The sequence below is a fragment of the Prionailurus viverrinus genome, chromosome A1 (genome assembly GCF_022837055.1).
Source record: "Prionailurus viverrinus isolate Anna chromosome A1, UM_Priviv_1.0, whole genome shotgun sequence".
NCBI lineage: Eukaryota > Metazoa > Chordata > Mammalia > Carnivora > Felidae > Prionailurus > Prionailurus viverrinus.
This window is the reverse complement of record NC_062561.1, coordinates 28590001-28608354: the sequence shown is the minus strand read 5'-3', so window position 1 is coordinate 28608354 and position 18354 is coordinate 28590001. Positions and strand designations below refer to the sequence as shown.

The 18354-nt window shown below is 41.7% G+C and overlaps 1 protein-coding gene across 6 annotated transcripts in view; it reads left to right on the top strand.

Moving 5' to 3' along the window:
- The window catches only part of DGKH (diacylglycerol kinase eta), a 192032-nt gene that overhangs the window by 11652 nt on the left and 162026 nt on the right, over positions 1–18354 (top strand). For 5 of the 6 annotated variants that reach the window (XM_047860464.1, XM_047860332.1, XM_047860392.1 and 2 more), the window contains one exon: positions 1327–1551. In XM_047860464.1, coding sequence (XP_047716420.1) covers positions 1360–1551 — 192 coding nt within the window. In that variant the 5' untranslated portion in view covers positions 1327–1359. Of the gene's footprint in view, positions 1–367; positions 645–1326; positions 1552–18354 lie in introns of those variants that run through there. The other variant, XM_047860365.1, reaches the window with a different exon arrangement.

Sequence of the window (18354 nt, the reverse complement as noted above, 5' to 3'; positions counted from 1 at the left end):
TGAAGTGTGAAGAGACTCCACAGTCTGGCGGGGACTTTTGCCCTACTTAAAAATACAGCTAAGTTTAGAGTTCTCTGTGGATGACAAGAGGAATCTGTCATTTTAGTATCTTCTCCCCCAAGTCCTCCCACACCTACAAGGGTTCTTTGACGCTGAGCATGCGGAACGCGCCGCAAGGCTGCTATTCCCGAGTGCCCGCGTAACCAGCTCACTTGGGACGAGTTGGGAGCTGTGGCTGCAGCCTGCTGATCCCGTTTCCTCCTGCTCTGGTCCGGGTTAGGGAGTGGCTCTCCCAGGACCTCCAATGTTTTCGTGCTCGGGCACTGGCGTTCACATGGCTTCAGTGCATTGTTTCCTTCCAGGCAGTCTCGCTTAGCGCTTCAGTTTAGACATTTATTTTGCATTCTGTGGTCTTGGGCTGCGTGTGCTCTCCTGTTTCTGCGCTCTCTCCACGCCCTTCCCAGTTTCCTGTTAGCCAAAGGGATCGCTCTTTCTGAACGAAAAGTTCTCAGAGCGGAGTGGAACCTCCCGGAAAATGCTCTTCTCTTCCGTGTGCGCCGGATGGAGGTGGGGGTGGGCCAGAAACTAAACACCGCGGTCGGGAGAGCTGAAAGGACCCGAACCCCAAGGCAGAGGCGGGAGAGGTATGGTTCATCAGAGATGCGCTGGGGGGTCCTGAGACTGACAAGGGGCAGCGCCCATCCATCTAGGGGGCGGAAGGGACTTTTATTCAGTGGGAACCGTGTGGTAAGGCCCAAGACTCGAGAGAGATTCTAGGTCTAGGGGGTGGCAGGGTGTACCCAAGGGAGTCGGGAGGAAGCTGTAGGTTCCCCTTCTACTCCTAGGGCCGTTCTTGCCCCAGCGGCCCGTGAACCGAGGGAGGGAGGGAGCATCGCCACTGCCCGGCCTGTGGAGGGTGGCTGCGGAGATTTCTTGCCCCCCGACCCCCGCCCTCCCGTCCATCCTGGGGAGCCCAGACCCCACAAGAGGTGGTAGGTTGCCCCTATCCCTCTGTCACTCCCATCCTCCCTACCCGCGCCAAGTCGTATTCTGGGTCAGGAACCCTGTAACGTCTCGAGGCTGGGTGAGCAGGGGTCCCAGGCGGGCCGGGGTCCGCGTCCCCCGTGCCCCACTGCGGTCGCCGCTTTGGCCAGAGCCCGGCAGAGGGGCCTGGAGGGCGGCCGCCGGGAGGGCGTCTGATCCCGCGCGACCCTTTCCCCGCGGGGGCGGCTGGGGGAGCGGAAGATGGCGGCTGCAGCCGGGCGCGGGGCTCTGGGCCCGGCTCGGACCGAGCGCACCCACTGACCGCTGCCGCCGCCCCCGCAGGGCGGTGCTGTGTCCCCGCAGGAATCGGAGAGGATGGCCGGGGCCGGAGGCCAGCACCACCCTCCGGGCGCCGCTGGAGGAGCGGCCGCCGGGGCCGGCGCCGCGGTCGCCCCCGCCGGTGCCTCGGCGGGGCCCGGAGACGATTCTTCCGACAGCGAAGCGGAGCAAGAGGGACCCCAGAAACTGATCCGCAAAGTGTCCACCTCGGGGCAGATCCGGACCAAGGTGAGGTCTAAGGGGAGCGCGGACGGCGGGAAGCTGCGGGGCGGGGAAAAGGAGCGAGGGCGCCCGGAGCGCGCGGAGCGCGCCGGCGATCCCGGGAACGTGGGCCACAAGGTGAGGGCGGGGCCTGGCCCGGGGGCGGGGCCCGCGGGAGCTGGACAGCCGCGCGGCAGGAAGGGATTCCCGGGCTCCGCACGAGAGGCCGCGAGGGTGGGCTCCCGGGGAGCTCGGCGGCCGACGTGGAGGAGAGGGAACCAGCGGCTCGGCGGGAGCGTGGGAAAATGCTGAAGCGCTCTTGAGAGTTCCCACTCAGGGAACTTAAAAGGACTGTTTTATTTTTTTGTCCTTCCTGCGTGCAATGGTTGGGTGGAGTATGTGCATTGCGTAGGGAGCCCAGTGCAGGCCGACCAGCCTGAGTTGCAAGAAGCCCCCACCTTTCCTTCCCGCGGGCCCAGGCCCACTCCGAAAGGTTGTTTGAGGAGGTGACAGCGGACACCCCCCTTGCCTCCCGCTGCCCTTTGGAAGGCAGAAGCCGAGGCTCGCTGCCTGTGTAAATGATGTTCGAGGTTAAACACACCCTGCGCGACACAACAGCGAGCCAGGCTTTTGAGTCGTGGGTTCCCGCTAAGTGCAGAGTTCAGATCTTACCAGCGATGGTTAACTTAATGAAAATTAACCTCTTTGTGTTATGTGGACTTAGTATGTTGTGTTAACGCTTGTTTATGTAGCAGGTGCTTTTGACTCTTGACAAATCAACAAAGTTGATTTGTTTTAATTAGATCTTAAGCATATACATAGCAAATGCTTATCGCTGAAGGATTATTTATATTTTTAAGTTTTCATTGTACTTTAAAAGGCTTACTTTAACGATCAATTATCCCTGGTTGGATTTGAATGAGGTATTTGAAAAGAGAACCAATCAAATCACGGGAGTTGTGTGCTCTCTTTAAAAATAAATTTGCAGGGTGCCTGGTGGCTCAGTTGGTTAACCTTCTGACTGGAGCTCAGGTCCTGATCTTGCGGTTACTGAGTTCTAGCCCCGCATGGGGCTCTGTGCTGACAGTTCAAAGCCTGGAGCCTGCTTCGGATTCTGTGCCTCTCTCTCTCTCTCTGCCCCTCCCCTGCTCACTCTCTGTGTCTCTCTCTCAAAAATAAATAAAACATTAAAAAAATAAATTTGCAAAAGTTAATTCACTATATAGTTATTTTTATGAGAATTTGTTTCCTAAGGTCAGTGGACCCCTATATGAGAATAGAACTTTTATTGTAGGTCTGTGGAATCGTGCTTTTATTAGCCTGCCTCCTTATTTTCTAAAATAAGTATGTGTAAGCACACATGAGTATTAGCAAGATGCACTTAGCAAAGAGTCAAAGATTGCTTCGGTCATTTTTTTTTTTAAATATTCATTTATTTTTGAGAGACAGAGAGAGAAAGCGTGAGTGTGGGAGGAGCAGAGAGAGGGAGAGAGGGAGACACAGAATCCCAAGCAGACTCCAGGCTCTGAGCTGTCAGCACAGAGCCCCATGGGGGGCTAGAACTCCCAACCAGGAGATCATGACCTAAGCTCAAGTCAGATGCTTAACTGACTGAGCCACCCAGGTGCTCCACTTTGGTCATTTTTTTAAATCTGCACATCTTGTAATTCATTTTAATAGTGATATTCTTTATAGAATTTATGATAACCTAAGGATATGGAGTTTCATGTATTTTTAGAAGATTAAGCCTAAAGAAGATAAGGACTTTTTAGCAGTGCCTTTAACATTTTAAATCTTGTTTAAAAAAAAAAAAAAGTTCATAAAATCGTGTTACTAATGGCAACTCAGCAGGTTTAAAAAATGGTATATTTTATAGATTCATATGAAGTGGTTAAAATTCCATGCAAACATATTAAAATTAGCTGGTGAATTTATACTGTTTGAAAGAAAATTTATGGCTCTAACTTGTGTTGAGTAAAGTTAATTAAAAATTTGGGGAGGGGGGAGTAAAACTAAAATTTGTAGGTGTCATGAATTCATGGTAATAGCTAAGATTATACTCTTCAAATGTTATATTCTCTGTGATTGGGAGTAAAGCATGTGTTCGAGACTAAGAATAATTTCAAAAAGCATACTTATTACTGGGTTTCCATTTAAGTTTCTAATAAAAATATTTTGCACATATTTTTTTTCTCATGATTATACATAGTGATCACTAAATGAAATATTTCTTAAATTTCCCAAGAAACATTTCTTAAATTTCAGAAATTCTGTATTTTATACTAACTCATACAAATGCATGTAAGTTCATCAGCCTTTTTGTATCTGAACACCTGAGATCCAGGCCTAAAACTCTTGAGACCAGTGAGTCTCAACTTCTCTCCCTGCCCCCACGGGCAATCCAGACTGTTCGTACGTGCTACAGATTTCATTAGTTGTACCTCTTTATCACACAGTACTGATTCTCAAGGAAGAGAGCTAGTTCAGTGAGGGGATTCATAGAATGAGAACTGCTAAATTGAATAGTGGTGCCCAGTCTTCAATTATGACCCAGCTAAGAGTTAAGGGAAAAATCTTTTAGAAAAAGACTATACGTGATTGATTACCTCCACAGATATGCAAGATGGGACAGTCTGGAGGTAAAGGAGACCAGGACTAGCCCAAGGCCTGGTGGTTTTTAAGACAGAAAGCCGTTCTTGCTCATACATACGATTGATGCATCAAGGGACCATTAGATCTGACAGGTTATGGTTATTAGTGGCATCTTTGATCCTGGAGGAATAGCAGCCCAGGATGGTGTGTGTGGTCCATGTACACATACCTATGCACATATACACATATATTCATGTGTATGCATATATATGCCGTCTCTTTTTTTTTTTTTTAATTTTTTTTTCAACATTTTTTTATTTTTGGGACAGAGAGAGACAGAGCACGAACGGGGGAGGGGCAGAGAGAGAGGGAGACACAGAATCGGAAACAGGCTCCAGGCTCTGAGCCATCAGCCAGAGCCTGATGCGGGGCTCGAACTCCCGGACCGCGAGATCGTGACCTGGCTGAAGTCGGACGCTTAACCGACTGCGCCACCCAGGTGCCCCTGCCGTCTCTTTATAAAGCATTTGTACGTAGATATACAGAAGGCCTACAGCAGAGTGAGTTGTACCTAGAAATCAAAAAAATATTTCTTAAATGAATAACTTAAATGAATAATGTATATATTATACACTTGCATATAATGCTTCATATATATGGATATTATTGTGAAAACAGAGTACTTATTTTAGTTTCCTTTAAGAGCCTTAATGAGCATAAAGCTGTTTGGTTAGTTTAGGTTTGGGGCCAAAAAGGCCACTAAAGTAATTACTTTATTTAAAGTGTTCTTTGTTGTAAATACTGGTTAATGTTTTAAATAATTTGAATAATCTCAAATTAATTGTGGCACCTGGAAAGTCTCCAGGTTTTTCTTTAATTGAAACAAGTAATACATACATATAATAAGATATTTAACAATGTGAGAGGATATTCAGTGATAGGAGGGTATCCAGGGACAAGTAATCTCCCTCTTCCTCCAGACCTTGTAGTCTCCCATCTCAGAGGCAATTGTTGACATTTTTCTTGGTGGGCTTCCAGAAAATGTCTATGAATATACATATGTTTCTTTCAAAAAGTACAAACGGGAACATTCCGTACACATGCTGTGTCTTGTTTGGAGCTATAACATGATCATTTCCCTAATGGCGTGTATACATCTACCTCATTCTTCCTAGTGTTGGGAAAGTATTCCATGATATTAGGTTGAACTAAGAGAATTTGCTATGTCAGTAGGTCAAAAATGGTCAAGAGTAGAATGGTGGGTTGCCAGGGGCTGGGAGGTAGGGGAGATGGGGAAATGTTAGAGACAGGCTACAAACTTTCATTTATAGGATGAGTAAGTTCTTATGTTCAGCATAGCGACTACAGTTAATAATACTGTCATGTATCCTTGAAATTTGCTGAGAATAGATCTTAAGCATTCTTAACACACAAACACACACATTAACTATGTGAGGTGCTGGATATGTTGATTGATCTAAGTATAGTAATTATTTCACAATGTGTAGGTCAAATTAACACATTGTATACTTTAAGTATATATAATTTTGTTTGTCAATTATATCTCAGTAAAGCTGGAAAATACAGGTTGAATGTGGGAAATTTCATGTGGTTCAACCTAACATGATAGATCATCATTTAATTACCCACTTCTCTATGGAAGGAAATACGGGTTATTTTAGGACAACACTAATCTCGGGGTTTATTTGCAGTGGATATAATGACTTTTAAAGTAAAGAATAAAACTAGCATGCTTTTAAAATTAGTGTGGTTTAATAATAAAATTCTCATGCACATTTTAGTACCTGCCCCACATCTTTGTTCCTCTTTTCATTTTATTCCTGTTTCTTTGTCCTTGCTGTGTACTGTTTCTCTCTCTCTCTCTTTCTCTCTCTCTCTCTCTCTCTCTCTCTCTCTCTCTCTCTTTTTTTACTTTTTATCTATCTCTGTTTCAGCTAAGTAGAATTTCAGGTAGTTTAATCTGGCTGCCCAGGTGCTAAACTCTAGAAAATTTTATGGCTGCTTCGATTTCCCCAAAGGAAAAAAATCCTTACTGTACAAAAGTGAAAGTGGTGCTGATGTGGGAAAACCAGGAGCTATAATTCATCCTATCTCTTCCTATCTCGTTACTCTTGGCTGTTATTCCTAATCCTTAGTTCTGTCTTAAGGAGGAGGTTGATTTTACATTCAGGTTTACTGTTACAGAGGATTTCACGTGTATTTATTGAGAAAGAGACATTCTGAAACAACACTAATATGAACTCAGACCAACTTGGTTTTGAACATGAAGTGGAAAAAGCTTCATTTGCTTTTTGTTGGCCAGTGAATACTGTGGCCCATGAATACAGGGAATCGCTGGAGGAACCTTGGTCAGATTTGTAGGTTAAGATTGTTGAACCATCATAAGCCACGTGGTATCAACAAATGAACCATCTCAATGACTTTTTCTTTTTCTTTTTTTTCTCCAAGAGATCCAAGTAATGTTAACTTTATGGATAGCATACATATAGAAATTTCCAATACATTCATCTCACTTAATTTTTTAAAAAATGGTTTATTGTCAGGTTGGCTAGCATACAGTGTATACAATGTGCCCTTGGCTTTGGGAGTAGATTCCCATGATTCATTGCTTACATACAACACCCATTGTTCATCCCAACAAGTGCCCTCCTCAATGCCCATCACCCTCTCCCCGGTCCCCCGTATCAACCCTCAGTTTGTTGTCTGTATTTAAGAGTCTCTTATGGTTTGCTTCCCTCCCTCTCTGTTTGTAACTATTTTACCCCCCTTCCCTTCCCCCATGGTCTTCTGTTAAGTTTCTCAAGTTCCACATATGAGTGAAAACATATGATATCTGTCTTTCTCTGACTGACTTATCTCACTTAGCATGATACCCTCCAGTCCTAGACACGTTGCTGCAAATGGCAGGATTTCATTCTTTCTCATTGCCAAATAGTATTCTATTGTATATATAAACCGCATCTTTATCCATTCGTCAGTTGATGGACATTTAGCTTCTTTCCATAATTTGGCTATTGTTGAAAGTACTGCTGTAAACATTGGGGTACATGTGCCCCTATGTATCAGCACTCTTGTGTATCAGCACTCTTTATCCTTCGGATAAATTCCTAGTAGTGCTATTGCTGGGTTGTAGGGTAGTACTATTTTTAATTTTTTGAGGAACCTCCACACTGGTTTCCAGAGTGGCCGCACCAGTTTGCATTCCCACCAACAGTGCAAGAGGGTTCCCATTTCTTCACATCCTCGCCAGCATCTGTTGTTTCCTGACTTGTTAATTTTAGCCATTTTGACAGGTGTGGGGTGGTATCTCAGTGTGGTTTTGATTTGTATTTCCCTGATGATGTGTGATGTTGAGCATCTTTTCATGTGTCTTTGGCCATCTGGATGTCTTCTTTGGAAAAGTATCTATTCATGTCTTCTACCCATTTCTTCAGTGGATTATTTGTTTTTCAGGTGTTGAGTTAAGTTCTTTATAGATTTTGGATACTAACCCTTACTCCGATATGTCATTTGCAAATATCTTTTCCCATTCTGTCGGTTGCCTTTTAGTTTTGCTGATTTTTTCCTTTGCAGTGCAGAAGCTCTTTATCTTGATGGGGTCCCAGCAGTTCATTTTTGCTTTTAATTCCCTTGCCTTTGGAGATGGGTCGAGTAAGAAATTGCTGCAGCTGAGGTCAAAGAGGTTGTTGCCTGTTTTCTTCTCTAGGATTTTGATGGTTTCCTGTCTCACATTTATGTCTTTCATCCATTTTGAGTTTATTTTTATGTATGGTGGAAGAAAGTGGTCCAGTTTCATTCTTCTGCATGTTGCCGTCCAGTTCTCCCAGCACCATTTGCTAAAGAGACTGTCTTTATTCCATTGGATATTCTTTTCTGCTTTGTCAAAGATTAGTTGGCCATACATTTGTGGGTCCAGTTCTGGGTTCTCTATTCTATTCCATTGGTCTATGTGTCTGTTTTTGTGCCAATACCATAGTCAATGACTTTTTCTGACAATGAGTCATCTCAGCCAAGCTCTTAAAGCTTCATGTGTCAAAAATATCTCCTAATTAGGTAGATTTATTGTGCTCTCATTTCTCTGATATTTCTATGTCTTCTTACAGTTAATATGGAATATTTATGGGTATTTAAATTTAGGTAAAACCTACCTAACCACTGGAAACATATTCAGAACTTTGCAACATTATACCTGCATTCAGACATGTCTTTAAGCATGTTAAGAAAATAGTCACTACAATCATCAGTTAGTACCTTGGTTTTACTTTAACATGAAGGATATATAAATAAATTCTTGTACCTTGATGGTAAGGCCATACATGGAAGTATTAATTTGTATTTTTCACGGCTTTATGAGATACAATTTGTGCAATTAAAACATTATCTTTCACCATAACTGTATTTAGAATAGTCTAGGGAAGACTTACTTAGCATTTTTCAAATTGTAGGTGGTGGCCCATTAGTGGGCCATGATGGTTCATATCTAACATTTGAAACAGAGACAGAATAGATTAGAAAATATTACTTAAAACTTTTACCCACAGTTCTGAGTGGAATCACTGGGCTCGGTAATGATCCAAATATGATGAGAAATAGAAACATGGCTAGAAGATTGTTAAGAAATGAGAATAAAGTAATATTGACAGGTTTATAGCTCAGAAACTCAATATGATATGAAAAGCAAGTAAGAACTTTAACATTTCGCTGGATAATGAGCAGGAATATGTCTTGAATAATAAGAATAATTCACATTCATCTAGGGTAAAAATTGGCAAACTTTTTCTGGAGAGGTCCGGATAGTAAAGTTTTGAGCTTTGTGGGCCATAAAGTCTGTGTTAAAATTATTAAACTCTACTGTTTTAGTGTAAAAGCAGCCATAGACAATACTTAAATGAATAAGTGTGGTGATGTCCAGTAAAACTTTAAGGACACTGAAATTTGAATTTCTTATACTTTTCAGGTGTTAAGAAATACGCTTCATCCTCTTCTTCTTTATTAAAAAAAGCCATTTAGGGGCACCTGAGTGGCTCAGTAGGTTGAGCGTCCGACTTTGGCTCAGGTCATGATCTCACGGTTCATGAGTTTGAGCCCCACATTGGGGTCTGTGCTGACAGCTCAGAGCCTGGAGCCTGCTTTGGATTCTGTGTCTCCCTCTCTCTCTGCCCCTCCCCCTGCTTGCACTCTGTCTTTCTCTCTCTCTCAAAAATAAATAAGCATTTAATTAAAAAAGCCATTTAAACTTGAAAAAAACCTTCTTAGCTTATAGGCTGTACAAAATCAGGTGGCCGGAAGGAAATGACCCAGAGATTTGGCTTGTGGGCCAACGTTTTCTGACCCCTATTCTAGGTGATGGAAAATGGTATAGTTAGGTTTGCAAAGCACTGCAAAGTTAAGGTGCTGCTAGATGCGATCAGCACTTAAGGGACCAAATAAAGCTAGATTTCAATCCATTTAAAAATCTCATCTTTGTAGAACATTTTATTTTTAGCTTGGTTTGCGTCTTTGCTTCCATTTTAATGTGAACTAAATATAGACTGGAAACTCTGAGTCTTGGTACAGTAATATATGGTATAACAGCTTTCTTTCCATTTTGATTACAAGTTAAACATGGTATTCCATTATTAAAGATAAGAGGCATAATAAATAATTTACTAAACCTTTACATATAACTTAAGATACCTTATTTGAAAGTGTCTAAATTTAGAAAGCTTTCACTTAGTTTAAGGTTGCATGTTTGCTGTTGTGGTAGGGATGACAAAAGGTTATATGAAACGACTATTGTCAGCCACCCGGGGCTCCTCTCTGTTTCCAGGGTACAGTGTTTCACTCATATTGGATTTGTTAGACTTTACTTACTCAGGAAATGTGCTTACAAGCAAAGGTTTTAATTAAAGCATTTGTTTTATATCTAAGAATAGACCTTTGAGAAAGGCCATACCATGTTAGCACATAATTTTCCCTTGGCAAATTTGTGTGGTTTTTCTGGGTATCAAGTATATTTCTCTATGAATATTCAGTTACTTGAAACACATTTGTGTTTTTTACTTTAACTGGCTTAAAATGGTCAATAACCATTATTGATAATAGCCTTAATTTAGGATTCAGTGCATGTTGTTTCTGCTTTAGGTAGTCGTTTATTTTTTCCCAATGAACATACATGGTAATAATCCTCCCCCCGCTTTGCTTTTTGTTATGAGGGTATTTGGAAGACTATTAGGCTCTTGTTTTATACCAAAGAAATATGATCAACTTTATCATGTGCAGAGCTGGGATTTCTAACCTTCTCACTGTGCCATTTGAGTACGAGGACTTTTTCAAACCACCAGGATGTAATTTACTATACTAAATCTTTTTGTACAGGCTTGGGGCATTTGTGTCAGAAATTTTAAAATACCTTTCTACTTAACATTTGATTTTTTACAGAGCAGTTTTATTAACTGAATAAGCATGAGTTTACTTAACAGTTGTGTGAAATTATCTAAAATTTTGCAAATGATTCAACTGAGGCTCAGTTTAGTATGTGCTGAGTAAAAGGGCAGGCTGGAACTCAAAAGCAAGACTTCCAACTACTGCACCATATTCCCTGGCACAGTGGACACAATGTTCCAAATGCCTGTTTTCAGGAGTTTCGTGAGCATCTTGGGTTTGGGTTTGGATTTTGGAGCCTTACCTCCACAGGGTACAGGCACGGATGTACGCAGGCGGTCTCAACGTCTCTTCTCCCCTCCCTCTTCCCCCTCCCAGCCCTACTTCCCCTCTCCCTGCCCCTTCCTCCTCCTCCCTGCCCTGCCCTTTATCAATTTGTTTAGTCTGTAAGCATATCTCTCACCAAGGTGCTAGATTTTTTAATATCTCTCTGCATTTGAATCCCATGGTTTCAGTGACATGTTTGGAGCCTATGTTTGAAAAGTAAATTTCTGAAGAAAATATTTCCGCTGAAATCTGAAACTTATACGAATTTTAATTACTGTTAGAAAAATCATGATCAGCATTTAAGGGACCAAATAAAGCTAGATTTCAAACAAGCATGTTTGAAAACATCTTTGGAAGGGCTAATTTAGAAGAAATGCTTTTAGGTATCTAAATTTCCAAACAGGTTCTCAAAGACAGCTCTTAGTTTCACTTCCATAAGGTAAGATGCTATTTTAAAAGGTCATGATACAGCACTAAAAAGAATTATATAAGGTAATTTTCCACATGGCCTATTAAAACATAGGTGAGGAAAAAATATGAGTAAAATTTATTTTTAACTAGCTAAGGAATGCAAATGACATTTGGGGGGCCATTTTCTCTATCGGCCTATTTTACTTAGATAAGAAAGGCTGCCAGGGCATATACCTGAGCGGGCACACTGTTTTGAGTAGGATTGTTTGTACAAACTCATACAGTACTTTAAAATTATAACATCGGGGCGCCTGGGTGGCGCAGTCGGTTAGGCGTCCGACTTCAGCCAGGTCATGATCTCACGGTCCGTGAGTTCGAGCCCCACGTCTGGCTCTGGGCTGATGGCTCAGAGCCTGGAGCCTGTTTCCGATTCTGTGTCTCCCTCTCTCTCTGCCCCTCCCCCGTTCATGCTCTGTCTCTCTCTGTCCCAAAAATAAACGTTGAAAAAATAAATAAAAAAAAAATTATAACATCAAAATAATGTTATATATAATTAATATACAATAAATGTGTTTTATATATGTTTACATATGTTAATATATGTTATGTATGTTATATGAACATAATGTGTACAATTAAAATAGTGTATGAGTATGTTATATGCGTGTCATATATATATAAATATATCTCTGTAGTTTGCAAAGCAGAATGATAAAATGAGCACCTGTGAATCTAGTTTAAGAACCAGAACACTTCCAACACCATACATCTACCTGTGTGTTCCTTCTCTTTTTTAGTCCTTTGTTGCCTCCCAGTTCATTCAAAAAGATATTTATGTTGTTCCAAGCACTCTCATAGGTGCCAGTGAGCAATAAACAAAATAGACAAAAACCTGTGCCTTCATGGAGCTCACAATTTAATGCCAGGAAAGGTTATGGTCTCATAAATATGTCAAATGAGTAGCATAGTAGAAGGTGAGAAGTACTATAGTGGAAAAGTATGGGTGGGGGAGGAGGAGAGGGGAAGAGCTTCCTGAAAAGGTAACATCTGAGCAAAGATCTTGAGGGAAGGAACCATGTAGACCTCTGAGGGAAAAGCAGTATAGGCAGAAGGAACAGCAACTGTGAAGACCAAGAGACGGAAGCTGCGAGGAGGAAGAGGTCAGTGGGACTGAAGTTGGGGGTGGTTGAAGTTAGAAGGAAGCAGGTAGAAAGTTAGAAGTAAGTTAACAATGTCAAAAGTCAGGTGGTACTATAGAGAAGAGTTCTTAGCCTGGGGTTCATGCATTCCATAGCATGGATGGGCTTCAGAGGGCCCCCCAAATTTTATATCTGGCTATACACCTTTTGGAAGACTAACACCATTGATCTGTAAGGAGAATTGCAGGACAGGCAACAAATATAGATGAAAAAATACACACACACGCTATAACCCATCACTGTCGTGGTCATTTGGAGAGGTGCTAAAACTGGGGGTGGGTCAACGAAATGAATCTTATTAAGAAGCATAGAATGGGGTGCCTGGGTGGCTCGGTCGGTTAAGCGCCCGACTTCGGCTCAGGTCATGATCTCACGGTCCGTGGGTTCGAGCCCCGCGTCGGGCTCTGTGCTGACAGCTCAGAGCCTGGAGCCTGTTTCAGATTCTGTGTCACCCTCTCTCTGTGACCCTCCCCTGTTCATGCTCTGTCTCTTTCTGTCTCAAAAATAAATAAATGTTCAAAAAAATTTAAAAAGAAAAAAAAAGAAGCATAGAATAGCAAGATTCCTTTCAGGGGTTCGCAGAGTTGGGTTTGCATCTTGGCTCTTTCAGGTACTATTAGATGACCTTAGTCATGTCACTTAATGTGACAGAAAACGCTGTGCTCATCAGTATTTGTGTTTCTCTTGTTCTTCCTGGCCCATCATTGGACTTCATTTCCCCTTGGTGGAAATGGTGGGGTTATGTAACTGAGTTCAGGCCAGTGGAATATGGGCGTGAGTGATGTTTGTTATTTGGCCTCCAAAGCCTTTTATGGGACTCTCTCTGTTTTGTCCCTTCTCTCACCTGCCAGCTAGATGTAGATAATTTAATGGGAAGAGCTTGCTTGGATCCCTGAATGACTTCATGGACCAAAGCATCTGTGTTCCTGCTCCCAAACCTCACTAGTCACATTGGATTGTGACACAAGAGGGAAATAGACCTTTACTGTGTTAAGTGTCTGAGATTTGGGCATGGTTTGCTACACTAGTTAGCATACTCTTACCAATATACTTCATCTCTGTGAACTCCAGCTTTCTGGCATGCAAAATGGATATAGTGATTTCTGCTCATAGGGTGGTAGGTGAGTAATGAAGGTTAAAGAAATACACAGTATGCTGTTGTATCCCTGATTTTTATAATTATTTTTAAAAATTGGTATAAAATTCTGATAACTCAGTTATTCATGATACATATATGTTCTGCATAACTTAATCAGTAGGGTATATAGATTACTGTTCTTTGCTGACTATTCGAAAGACTTGATAAAACAACTATAATTTTATAGGCCATTATTCGCTCATGAAAAATCAAATGTCTTTGCTACCATGAAAGGGTAGCTACCTTTGGGCAGGCGAAAACTCATGTTGCAAAAGAGTAACGAAGATAGGCTTACTCTACTTGATGATTTTAGCTAGGGTCACCCTTGTTTCTAGAGTAATGTATGTTACAAGAGTCTTATGAAAAAATACTTTCATGAGTGACCACTTAGAGGTGGTAGTGGAAATAATTGGCCAGGTAGGCTTTTAGGTGATTTTGTGGCCAAATCTACTTTATCCTGAAATGATCTTCCCTACACCTTCCCTGTCTCCTCAACTCCTATTTACTCCTCAGTCCATATAATCTGGCTTTTGCCCCAACCACTTCATGAAAACTTTTGCAAAGGTTACTAACAACCTAATTGCTAAAATCTTGTGGTCTCTTTTTAGTTGTCACTCTGCCGTATTCATACCAATTTTGACAAAGTTGAGCATTTTTCTCGCATCTTCCTCTTTTGTTTTCAACGTTTAAATTTCTCTTATCTTTCTTATTACCTTTTTACAGCCTGTCAGTCTCTAGCCCCAACTCATTTCACTAATGCTAAATGTTTTTGTTTCCTAGGATTCTTATTCTAAGTCTGTTTGCCTCTGTCTTAGTTAATGCGATCGATTAGATTAGACTTCAGCTACCAGCTGTACCAGTCTTTCTCCAGCCTCTGAGACCTGGACCTCTATTTCCTTTGCCTACCGGTGCCTAATATAGTGGGTCCCCATTGCCTTCTCAGCCTCGATATTCTCAAACTGAACAGGTATGTACATAGTCTCCCCACCTACTGAGTACTTTTTGCTTCACTACTTTTCTCTCTTACAGGATTTGCCTTGTAGCTAACTTGGACTTTTTATCTTGCTAATCATTTTCATTAACTCATCAGCACGTATGCATTCTGGCTGGGCAGAGTGCTAGGCGTGCGGATGGAGCAGCCACCAAATGTGGTCAATTCTGTTTGTTTTTTCCATACATTATTCATATAATCTTTATAACAAAAACTGTCAAGTTGGTAGGTACAACTAGCATACTCGTTTTAGAAGTGAAGAGACCAAGAATTTGATAAGTAGTTTGCCCAAAGTCACATCGCTGTCCAGTGACCTTTCTGGTGCCTGGCTTAACTATTGTGATATGCTGTCTGCTGCGTGTGTCTGTTGTGAATCCATCCCTTCCTTTGTATTTCCATTGCCACTTACCCTAACTTCATTTGACATGCAAAACTCATCATTTGGATGTTTGCAATGGATTTCCTCTCTGGTGCACTGCCAGAGTTATCTTTGTAAGAGGGAACATTTTACATGAACTCTTAGACATTGCCCGTTACTAGTGGAATACGTTCTAAATTTCTTTGCAGGGCTTAGTAGGTCTTTCTCAATTTGATGGTAAACTACTTTTCTGTTCATTTAACGAGTATTTATTGAGTACCACTGTAGGTGCTGGAATAATAAAATAATATAAAAAAACCCTGCTTTCTAGATCACTATTGAGGGAGAAGTTAATACGTATATATACAAACATGTGTCAGATGTTCATAAGCACAATAGAGGAAAATAAGACAGGGTAAAGGCAGAGAAAGTGAGGGGCGGTGTATGTGTATATGTGTGTGTGGAACGTATTTTGGTTGACTAGGTACAGGAGGGATTCTCTCTTCGATGAAGTGATTTTGAACAGAGATCTGAATGAAGTGATATCTGGTGTCAGAGCCTACCAGGCGGAGTCAGTGCCATGTTCTTACAGTTGTGTTTCCTGTCACTGTCATCCTGTGACCGATCATGCCATATTCTTCTCTGTTCCCAAAGAAAGGCAGGTACTGTTGTACCTCCAAGTGTTTTCCCATGATATTCCATCTACCTGAAATGCTCCTTTCTTCCCACTTCTCTGCCTGATTTATTTTTATGTACTATTATTTCCCAACATTTCTGAAAATATTTCATGTGGTTTACATTCAACATTGTGTGTCAAGCTTGGGTAAAATATACATAGGACTAAGAGACCATGGATGTTAGTAGGTTAATCTATAAAGTAGGGTCTGTGTTCTTTCTTTTTTTTTTTTTAATTTATTTATTTTTGAGACAGAGAGAGACAGAGCATGAACGGGGGAGGGTCAGAGAGAGGGAGACACAGAATCTGAAACAGGCTCCAGGCTCTGAGCTGTCAGCACAGAGCCCGACGCGGGGCTTGAACTCACAGACCGTGAGATCATAACCTGAGCCGAAGTCGGACGCTTAACCGACTGAGCCACCCAGGCGCCCCGGGTCTGTGTTCTTTCTTTCTTTCTTTCTTTCTTTCTTTCTTTCTTTCTTTCTTATCTATCTAGTCTATCTATTATTAAAGATGAGTTGTAAATTTGACCCCAAACTTCCTGGCAGCCAAAGCAACAAGATTATTTACAAATTTTATTGTCAGTATTTTTTTTCCCTAGGTCCCAAGGAAATGTATCTGTCAGTCTTCCATGTGGGGGTCACTGAGGGATATAGATGCACCCCTCACCAATATGTGGGGCAGGATGGGGTCTTGTGAAAGGCTGACCTTTCCTGGGAGCTGGATTATTTATCCAGAGTTTGCAGTAGATGCAGGAGTAGGCACTTTTGGAAGTTCTTTTCTGATTTTTTTGCAGCTTTCTTTGTGGAGTAAGAATCTAGATCCTCAGCTCAGAATAAGGGGGGGGGGTGCGTGGAGAGGATCTTGGAGCTCTGGGGAGAGAGGAGAAGGTGTGAAATACTTGAATAGGAGAGTGGAAAAGGGAATGGAGTAGAGAAATGCAGTGTGAATATCAGGTGGCATTTCAGGCACACCTGAGGCAAGTGACCATGAGTTTAAGGTAAGCACCGTCAGCCTGGCCATGGGACCATGTTCAGCAGCATGGCTGTAGGCACAGAGTAAGTAGAGAACTAAGGTAAACCAGGGTTGTGGTTTGGTTAAGTAAGTATGATAGAACAAGAGGGGACAGGGAGATTGAGGGTGGATATAAGGGAGAGATTCCAGTGACAAGTTCTGGAATTCATGCTGGGTAAAGAATGAGCACTTGAGACATCTTAAGAAGTAACTATGGGACCAAGCAGCTAAGGAAAGTTAGAAGAGAAAACCATTGCAAAGAATTTCATTTTGGTCACTCAAATTAAAAAAGAAGAAAGAAAAAGAAAAGAAAGTCTACTAAAAAAAAAAAAGCTATGCAGTTTTAATTATTTTAAGTATGCTTTATGGATGCCTTCATAATAGGTTTTGCTGGGGAAATCTCTGGATCATGTATGCATAGTTGGGGTCCCTTCAATAGTCAAATACAAAGAATATTTTACTTAGAACATGAAAACAGTTCCTTGAAGAAATAAATGGATTGGGGTTGGAATTTTTAAAAAACATACAAATGAAACCTTAACATGCATTAAGTAACTCGTGAGCCCTAGTTCCAGTATTTATTGGTTAAGCTAAGTGTTTGTTTCCTTGTCTATAAATTCTCATTAAGGGTCTGGTGAGGATTGAAGAGATAAAGTCCTTAGTTCAGTGCCTGGTGCACAGTAAGTGCTAGTAAATGTTGGTCACATCGTCAAGAATCTCGAGGTGAAGGGCACTCTTTCCGGAGGTACCTTTGCACTCAGAAGGACAAGTCAGTGAGGTGCTGGTGAAACCTTTGGTCATAGTGAAAAATCCCCATTCGTATCCAGTCTTTGGCAGGCCAGAATCAAAGTTGTGTAATTATAAACCTTTCTGTGAGTTGATAAGGAGCCAGAGCCATTATCATGGATCTAGTGAAGGTTCCACAGTAGGAAGGGAACAATGTTGAAGGAGATTCAGCTTTCTCCTGTTGAATCTTCTCATCGTCCATTCATCCATACATAGCACAACAATCCTAAATTATTACCATTCAAGCATTCGTGATCCTTCCCCTCCTGTTCTTAAAGAGGAGCGTTCTGTATTGGATGGGCACCTTCATTCTCTTTTGTTAAGGAACACGAGAGTGGATATAATGAGGGGACAGGAAAATACTCATTCTATGACATTATTACCTTCAGGGCCCAGTGTGTGTGGTGTAGTTGAGAAGCTGGAATGAACAGGGGAAATCACATGTGCTGACTTTCCTGTCAAGGGAAACTGTGAACATACAGGAGACATTCCCTGGGAAATATTTATATGAAGGAGGAGGACTGAGGTTCTATATGAACAAGTAAGAGAAACAGCCAGCGAAGTGTGGGTTATTGTCCTCACTGTGACCTCTTGTATACCTACAGGCTGATAAGGCCTGGGAACTTGATGTACACTTTCATTAGACATCTACACAATATGAGCACGTGATATATAACCTGTTTAAATTATAAAGCAGTTGTACACCCCTGTTCATAGCAGCATTATTCACAAGAGCCAAAAAGAAAAAGTGACTCACATGTCCCATTGACGAATGGCTGAAAAAACAAATCATGGTGTATATATCTGCAAGAGGAGTTTATTCAGCCGGAAAAAGGAAAAAAATTCTGATACATGCTGCAACATGGATGAACTTTGAGGCTGTAACACAGAGTGAAATAAAGCAGCCACAAAAGGACTTATGACTCCACTTACATGAAGTACCTGGAGTAGCCA